The sequence below is a fragment of the Cupressus sempervirens genome, chromosome 8 (genome assembly GCF_028749045.1).
Source record: "Cupressus sempervirens isolate cs-2001-9-10 chromosome 8, ASM2874904v1, whole genome shotgun sequence".
Taxonomy (NCBI): Eukaryota; Viridiplantae; Streptophyta; class Pinopsida; order Cupressales; family Cupressaceae; genus Cupressus; species Cupressus sempervirens.
The window spans coordinates 183,945,591-183,955,316 of NC_143125.1; the positions used below are offsets into that span (position 1 = coordinate 183,945,591).

Here is a 9,726-nt window from a genome sequence, read left to right on the forward strand (position 1 = left end):
TCACACACTTTATTTTATAAGAAAAGGGATTATTTTACATTTAAATTAAATAAAAACACCCCTCATCTTATAATTTTTATGAAGTTTTACAATCCACATCTCTTAATTAAATGCTAATTGCACATTCTCTTATGTCGTCACACCTTTTCATTTAATTTTCATTTTCCCTCCTAATTGGGAATGCCTCTTGGCTTTGGTATATAAGGAGACCTCCTTCCTTCATTTTGGGGGAGACAATTTTATTATCACCATTATTTGGAGCTTTCATGTGATTTCCTTAATGACGCAAATTTTATTATCACCATTATTTTGGAGCTTTCATGCGATTTCCTTAAGAGGCAATTTTATTATCACCATTATTTGGAGCTTTCATGTGATTTCCTTAAGGACTTGGAGATATCTTGCATGTTCATGATCATTTAAATCTTCCGTTCATTGGATGTACTTGTGAAGACCAACGCTAATGTTCATATGAGAGCCACCACTATAACCCTTTGAAGGTCTTTGCACATTGGTGATAGGAAGCTATGAGTCGATTCTTGAGATCTTGTGATTTCATGGTGTTATTTTGAAGGATTTCAAGTTTAAGGATTCATAGAAGTGTGTTTTCATATTTGTTCACATTTTTCACACACAATACCTAACCAAGCCACAGGTTGTCCTAGCAAGTTACAAAGTAAATAAACCCCTACATTAAATAAACACTCCAGCCACAAGTTGGCTTGATGCAAATAGAATCCTCTAGAAAGTAACTTAAATACAAATTTCCTTAAGTCATCTTACAACAAATATTAAATGTACTTAGGATAAAGATCCAAGACCTAAATAGGTCCAAACATATCCCTGTAATTGCTTCACATCACGATCACACTCCACACACAATAAATGCACCAAGTCAACCAATCCAATACGCAAGAGATCCATGCGATGTGCCAGATTGCTGAGCGTTAGCAAAAATCCAAGCATCATCGAGTAACAATACATGTCGAGAAATGTAGAATAAGTCAGGCAACCCAGTGTATGTTGAGATTCCTCGGTTAATTGAACACCTTCAGTGACTAAACTCCTCGGTCAATATTGCATCTAGGAACTAATCAATAATGATTGAACATTACCTATTCTTCAACTAAGTCCTCCAACTTCAAGGTCAAACCAACTCTAGCATGCAGGATTGCCAACTTCCCCAGGATGCTCCTACATCAAACACTCCAAGTAAGAAAAGATGTTCTTAACATCTGGATGGACATCTTTCCGGATTCAACACATCAATCTTGAATTGGTTCTTCACATACATATCCTCTAAGTTATCAAAGTGCACATTCGTTCCCTTGTTCCACTTCTTCCAATCCTTTCCAGCAATAGTCACATGATTACTTTGCTTCTGTACATCCTTTCTTAAAGTAGAACAAGTCTATTTTCCACACTAATCTCTAACCCTCTTAGAAAATTACAGCTCGACTCTACTCCCAAAGCTCAAGTTCCTTCTACCAAGTTCTTCATTCTATAAAGGAATAGGTGAAAACTTCCAGCGACCTTTCTCAACTATAAATATATTCTTGAACCAATCATGCACTAGCCTACAATCATACTGCCAAGGTCTACCAAGAAATATGTGACTACTCATGTCCATAATATCACACAACACTTGATCCTTATACTGCCCAATCTGAAAATCAACAAGACACTGCTCCTTCACTTCCAAAGCATGATCAACTTGTAACCAACCAATCATATAAGGGCAAGGATATCTCACTCTCTTTAAACCAAGCTTCTAAATCATCTCCTTAGAAACAACATTATCAGTACTACCACCATCCACAATCACATTGAATATTTTACTAGTAGACTTGCAATGAGTCTTGAAATAATTACTCATTTGACAAGGTTCCAATACGCTTTTACCAAATAGTACTCACTAAGCCAACAAATTCCCCTCGTCTTGCTCAAGTTCATTGACCAAGTCTTCAACATCATTTACAAAAAAAACTCATCTTTCGCCAGTCTTCTAGGAACATTCATAAGCTCTATGTTCTTCTTCACCACAACAAAAACAATTACCTTTAAAGGCAACCTTCCACATCCTCTTCCTTGGCTCAACAAGTTATGGTTCATCTTCTACACTGGGTTTATCATTTTTTGAGTGATCTAACTTCTCCTTTCAATGAGAACTACCCTAATGTCTCATCTTCAACTTTTCTTTTACATTCAGAGCATACTGATAAGCATCTTCAACTAAATCAATCTTCAGCATACCAACCTCATCCTGAATATTGAATCTCAAACCATTAATGTACCAAGCCACCTTCTCCTTAGAAAGTTCTCTATGTCTAGACTGAATAGTCAACTTGTAGAACTCCTCATTATAATCCTTCACAGACATATCCTTTTGCTTCAGATTCTGCAATCTCTTAAACAACTCAAGTTCATAATCAACAAGAACGAACTTATCCTTCAACATAGTCAACATCAATCTCCATCTAGTGATCTTCATTTCACCACCTTCTTCTCTATCTCTTTGCAATTCTTTCCACCAAAGAGCATCATGTCCTTTCAACTTGGTCTGTGCCAACCTCACTCTAAGCAGATCTCCAATATCCTCTAAATCAAAGTAGTCTTTCAATTCACCAATCCAATCAATCAAGTCTTCAAGATTCAAAGTACTAAAGAAATTAGAAACATCCATCTTATGCTTTAGCTTCAACTAAGATCCAAATCTATCAAAATCACCAACCCTATCTTCCATAGGTCTCTCCATGTGATCAATTCTGTCTTTGCCACTAGATCTAGCAACTTCAAAATCTTCAACAACTTCCTCATAGCCATCTTCAATACCCACATTCTTAGGTACACTAACAATAGCTCTCATGATCTCATTCTTCATCAACTCCATCTTAGATCTGAAATCTGATCTAACCTTCTCTGAGATTCTAGTCTCCACAGCATTACAAAGATCATCAATCATCCTAGGCTCCAATCTTCTTAGAGACATCTTCAGATATCTTCACAAACCTAGATCCAACCTTTGCTTTGATACCACTTGACGTAGTGCAAGGTAGGAAAATCCCCAAAGGAGATGACCTAGCCCCCAACAATTAACCACACAATGGAATATAAACAATAACACGGAGATTTAGATCCAAAAAATGCACTTCTCACAATAGATTCATAAGATTTTCATTCAACATGCCTGACTATAAGGCCTTCCTAGTTACGACCCAACACAATGCAATTGCAATAGTAATTCTACAAGAACTCACAAGATCTAATCTCTAGCTAGCGTAGATCTACAATCTGGTAGAAATTCCAAGAAGAATCTAAAATTTTCCTCGCAGGCCACCAAGCAACCTCCTTGTTTCCTAAGCCTGCACTTAGCTACTAGCTTTGCTCAAGCTTCGCTCCTCTCAACTACTCTATCTTCTTCATGTTGGATGAATGATGATTCAAAACTCCACAAGACCCTCTACTTATACCCAACTAAGCCACAAGTCAGCCTAGCAAGTTAAAAATTAAATAAGCCCATACATTAAATAAACACTCCAACCACAAGTCACCGTGATGAAAATAGAATCCTCTAGAATGAAAATTAAATACAAAATACCTTAAGTCAGTTTACAAAAAATATTAAATGCACCTAGGATAAAGATTCAAGATCAAATAGGTCCACACATATCCCTACAATCACTCCACATCAAGATCACACTCCACACACAATAAATGTACCAAGTCGACCAATCCAATCCGCAAGAACTCCATGCAATGCACCAGACTGTCGAGTATCATCAAAACTTGATGCATCACCAAGAAACAATACCTATCAAGCATCCAACACATGTCGAGCAATGTAGTATAAGCCAAGCAACCCAATGTATGTCGAGCTACATCAGTTGATTAAGCACCTTCAATGACTAAGCTCCTTGGTCAATACTACATCCAAGAACTACCCAATTATGACAGAGTCCCCCAACTCCAAGGTCAAAACAAATCGAGCATGCAAGATTTCCTACTTCCCCATGATGCTCCTCTCTCTCTCTCTCTCTCTCTCTCTCTCTCTCTCTCTCAGCATGATCTAGACTCATACTCACATCAAAGTGGGGGCTAAATGTACCATCCTAAATTCTAAGCACATGTACTTAGATGCTTAATTTATCTCCATTTTAGCATATGAGTTCTCACATTAATTTCACTCTCCCAACACTCATTAAAACTTTATTAGTTTAAATTAATATTTAACATAAACTCATGAGTCTCTCTTAATTGATTCTCATCAAAAAATTATTGTGGCCTTTTATTATAAATATTTTCTTTAAATTATTCCATGACCTCACTTTAAGATGGTTTGAGACATATTTCCCACATCTATCGATCTCACATCTTTGTCTAGTGCATCTTTTAAAAAACTAAAGCCTATTGCCTCAATCTTATTAAAATTTCATCCTCTTTTGCCATGAATAGGATGTCACAACTATTCTAGAGCCAAAATAACACTTTGTACCCAAAAAAAACTACACCTACAAAACTGTCATATAGCTAAGAAATTGGCCTATTCTTGCTTTTCTTGTCTAAAATTTTGGGAGTCACATTTTGAGGTTTCACACTACCTAAAAGTATGCCCCCCATGCATAAGTATTATTTTTCCAAGTCAACCTAATGTTGATTTTACTTTGAGATATCTATATAAAGGCCTCCATTTCCATTCATTCAACACACAATCAATCAATCAACAATCACTACATAAGGAGATCATATCAATTCAAGCATCCAAGTCTTCAAACCATTCTTGTTCTTCTCCTTCAAGAATTGTGGTAAACTACAACATTCATGGTTCGAGGCATATCCTTCACAATTGGAACTTAGAGGTTTTTGTGGAGTTCAAGCTATTTTATTAACATTTATGATTATATCCAAAGAAGCATTGCATCATCAAGGTATTTGGTAATTCATGATTCAAATCTAGCTTTTATTTAATAGTAGCTTACTTTCCTTTCAAACATATTTTATGTCATTTCATGGTTGATTCTTCAACCAAGGTTTGACCAAGGAAAACATTTTATTTTTCTCATTTTTTTGTGTGCAAAACAAGTGGTGAATATGTTGTCGCAAGACTGCAAAGTGCATGATTTGATGGATTATTTGTGAAAGTTTCAAACAAAAGTACAAGGCATAAATAAACACAATCAATATGTACCTAAGAATAGAATGCCAAGGGAAATCTATATCTTGCAAACCAACTTCAAATTGAAATAATAGGTCATTATTGTTATTTGGTTATTGTTTTAGGTACATGCAACTTGCTATCTATTTTTTGCCAGTCAACGCATCCTAAAATTTGTCATTTTAGCTTAGTGTTCTTTTTATCTTACAACATACAATCATATCCCCTTAATCAACCCTTCATATTAGTGAAGGATTAACAATACCCATTAAGCACTCGATCTTATCCAAGCCCAGTGGTTTATCTGCCTTACTAATTCCAATAGGAAATAAGGTCAACCTTCTTGACCACCATGTTCTTATGGTAATCATTATTCACCTATTCATACACATTCTCATATGTTTTCAACCATATCTACACATATTTTATATATACACAATTTATTGTGCTTATTTATGCATATATCCATAAACAACTTAGTATCTACTTTTACATTTTTTGTGTTTGGTTTATTTCTATACTTGTACGATCAACCTTGCAATTGTAGATTTGACTCTTAATTTTATTTCAAATTTTGGCAAACTCTCATGTTTATTTACCTTTAAGTTCAACTATCACAAGTTTACATTATCAACTATCATGTCCTAATATTTGGAAACATTGAATTGCACTTACTCAAAAAAATAGCTCATGTAAACTAGTGACAATTTGTATGTTGTTGTTTCTCGAAATGATTGTCTTAATCTTTTTTTGCATCAATGTTTCATATCACTCTTTGTGCTCCATCATCAAGGTTAGAAGAGAGTTGAAGGAGAAAACAATATATCAAATCACTCTTTGTGCTCCATCCTTAGGATTAGAAGACAGTTTATGGAAAACACAATAAATCATGTTTATTAAATTATCCTTTAACTCTCTTCTTATCCCAATGATTGATCTTCTATGTTTTCTCCTTCAACTCTCTTCGAATCTTGATGATGGATCACAAAGTGTGATCTGAAAAATTGATGCAAAAAAATTCTAACACAACCACTTCTAGAAATAACAACTTACTATTCGATGGATTGTGGAAAACTTATGTCTTTAATTAGTGACAACTTGTTATTCTTTTTGTATGATTACTCGTTATGTCCTTTTATTTTAAGATTGAATTACACTTACTTCATCATTATTGGATGGGGTTAAATATCACTCTAATTTACAAAAAAAAAAAAGGAGCATTAGGAATACTTTAATTGGATTACATAATAATTGTTATGTGTTGCATTACACTACTCTATACAATTTGAATAACTACGATGTCTCATCTTCTATATTTTACACACATTTCTATGATTTGGTCTAGGCGAGCATATATGAATATGATACTTAAAGAGGATTTAAATACGACCAGCTTTAGATATTAGAAAACAAAAAGGAGGTAGATATGGGCAAATTAAGCATGCCAAAGAGCAAGAATACATATTAAGCAAGAACAAATTCAGGTGTAGAGAACAAACTCATGAATATAAAATAGATCTTATTTGTAAACATGTCTCAAAATAGAACATAAATCTCACATAAAATATAAAGAATTGCATCGATATTTTCAAATTTGATTAATCAATTTCCAAAACTACACTAGAATACATCTTTAATCATATAATTAAATTATCTTTATTTACTCCATATGTCCTTTCTAATCAGATATTTTATTCAAAACTACCTTAATTTACAATTATGAATTATTAAATCTAGATTAATTATTACTTATATAAATGCAATAATTTTATTATCTCTCTCGTATAGATGCACTCATAATTTATGAATCTCCAAAATTATATTAATTTACAACTATCAATTATTAAATCTAAATTGACTACCACTTACATGAATGCAAATTCTCTTTAGTATAGATGTCCTTAACATACTTGTGAATCTCCTTTATATTTTTGAGAAAGTAAAACTTGTACTAAAACAATTAGAATCCTGTTCCAAATGAAGAGCCATATCCCCTCTACCTATTGATATATGAGAATGTCAAATTTGTACTCGAAAACAATTAGAATCTTGTTCGAAATAAATAGACATACCTAATCTTGCTATGAAAACTAATTTCCAGCCCCTAGGAAGCACTAGTACATTAGCTATGTTGTATGCAATGATCCCAAACCAAATTAAAACATTTATAACAAAATACCCTTACAGACAATGTAAACATAAGTTATGATGTGCATTGTGATTCTTACCCTAGATTAAAACATTCCTAACAAAATACTCATGACCCATTTAAATTTCATGCCGTGATGTATGTCACAATACCTCACTCATTAAAACATTCATAACAATATACCCTTATGTATCATTTAAATATAAGTTTTGATGTATACCATGATTCCATATCCGAACCAAAACATTCATAACAAAATACCCTTATGTATCATTTAAATATAAGTAATGATGTATGCAATGATTCCACACCCAAATCAAAACACTCATAACAAAATACCCTTACAGTCCATTCAACTATTGTTATGATGCATGCTATGACCCAAATTAAAACATTTATAACAAAACATCTTTACATCCAGTTTAAATAAGAGGTATGATGTGTCATAATTCCTACCCTACATAAAACATTCCTAACAAAATAATTATGACCCATTTAAATATCATGTCATGATGTATATAGCATGATTCCTCACTCAAATTAAAACATTCATAACAAAATACCCTTAGGAACCATTTCAATATAAGTTATAATGTAGGCCACAATTCCTAATCAAACTAAAAGTTTCATAATGCCCTTATGACCCATTTAAGTAAGGTTATGACGTAAGCCATGATTCTTGACCCATGATAAACCATTCATAACAAAATACTCTAATAAAACAAATTAAAACTATGATCTATATCATGAATGCAAATCTAGCCTATGACATTAATAACAAAATACCCTTATAACCAATTTAAATACAAGTTATGATGTATGCTTCCAAGCTTAAAACATTCGTAACAAAAGATTCTTATGACTTATACAAGTAAAGTTACCGCCATTATTGACTCCGGTCAAAACATTCATAATAAAATACTTCTATAATCAATTTAAAAGCTATGATCTCTCTCTTAATTGTGGTGTATGCAATGATTTGACTAGAACATTCATAACAAAATCTCTCTATAACCTATTTAAATAATAGTAGATAATGTATACCACGATTCCTAATCCAAATTAATAAATTCATAATAAAATAATCTTTAATTTATTTGGAATCACACTTCATGATCCACCATCAACATAGAAGAGATGTCTAATAAGAAAAGAGAAAGATATGTAAAAGCAAAAAGAAAGGAAAATAACCTGTACCAATTTAAATTAAAAAAGAAAAGAAAACAGAAACACACAGAGAAAACATGAAGACTTGGGTCAATTAGTTTGGCTCAGAATCAGAGTTAAATCCTTATAGCAATATCACAACAAAGAAAGAGAAAAGAAAAGTACTCTGTACCCGCCAAACCACAACAGATCTAAACACAGACAACTTTCCAAATCTATCTATGAAATACATCACTGAATTCCACCATAAATGTGTTTAACATCTGAATCCAGTTCAGTTTATACTGTTTTGAGTGATAATTTCTAAGACATATATATGTGAAATAACAGAAGAAAATATACAGTAGATAACTACTAGCCTGTAGCCCTGAAATTGCCGTCAATCCTCGTAGGTTCGGCACTCGTCAGTCTCAGGGTTGTCCTTGCAGTAAGTCTCAAGTGGGTCGCTCGCTTTCTCCTTCACTCGCATGTGACTCCTCGTTGCGCTCAATTCCTCCACTTCATCCCACGCCGCCGCACATTCCCCTGATGTCCCATCCTCTGCACACTTTTCTCTCGCATTTTCAATGCTCTTCTCCACCGCTTCGGTGAGTTTTTCTTCCTTGGCCGGCGGAGGACCCGCCATGGCCACAATTCGGCTTCTTCTGCTCAGACCCATAAAACCCATTTTGAGCTTGGGGTTGTATTTCATGGAGGAGGAAGAGGAGATTATGGGCGTCAGGGGAACGGCGTTGTTTGACGGGAAAATGATGGTCTTGGGGACTGTGGATGTCGTAGCCATTGAAGCGGCCATCTGGGAATTGGAGGGATGATTGATTTCTGTCAATGGACAGACTTTGGATGGGGTTGGGATTGGTATGAAATGCAGAGGGCGTGTTTGATTGATTTGGGGGAATGGAGGGGAGGAAATGGACGCAAGTTGGAAGAGATAAGGAGGTAAATCTTAGCCTCTCAATATTGGGGAGGATGGAGTCTTTCTATCCACGTGGCTTGATTTTCTCTTGTTTGTTGTAGTGAAGAGATTGGAATTTTTTTGGTGTTTATTTTAGTGGAGGTTGTGGAAGAGTGAGGGTGTCCTCTTATGTTGTGGGCCTTGGTTGGGAGGATGATGTCTTTGTAATATCTTCTTGGTGTGCTATGGAATGATGGCATGTGATTTGGATCTTTGGTGTGCTATGGATTGATTTGGAGTTTGATTCTTTATAGGGCAATCTTGTGCTATGGACTGACGGCGTGTAATTTGAATCAATGTTATGTG

The 9,726-nt window shown here is 34.4% G+C and overlaps 1 protein-coding gene across 1 annotated transcript; it reads right to left on the minus strand.

Annotated features, from left to right (window-relative positions):
* Positions 1-8,674: 8,674 nt before the first annotated feature.
* LOC149542163 (calvin cycle protein CP12-1, chloroplastic-like) lies at positions 8,675-9,513 on the minus strand. The gene has a single exon (XM_089797192.1). It carries the CDS (start codon positions 9,259-9,261, stop codon positions 8,848-8,850), a length of 414 nt encoding a protein of 137 aa, XP_089653318.1. The 5' UTR covers positions 9,262-9,513; the 3' UTR covers positions 8,675-8,847.
* Positions 9,514-9,726: the final 213 nt, after the last annotated feature.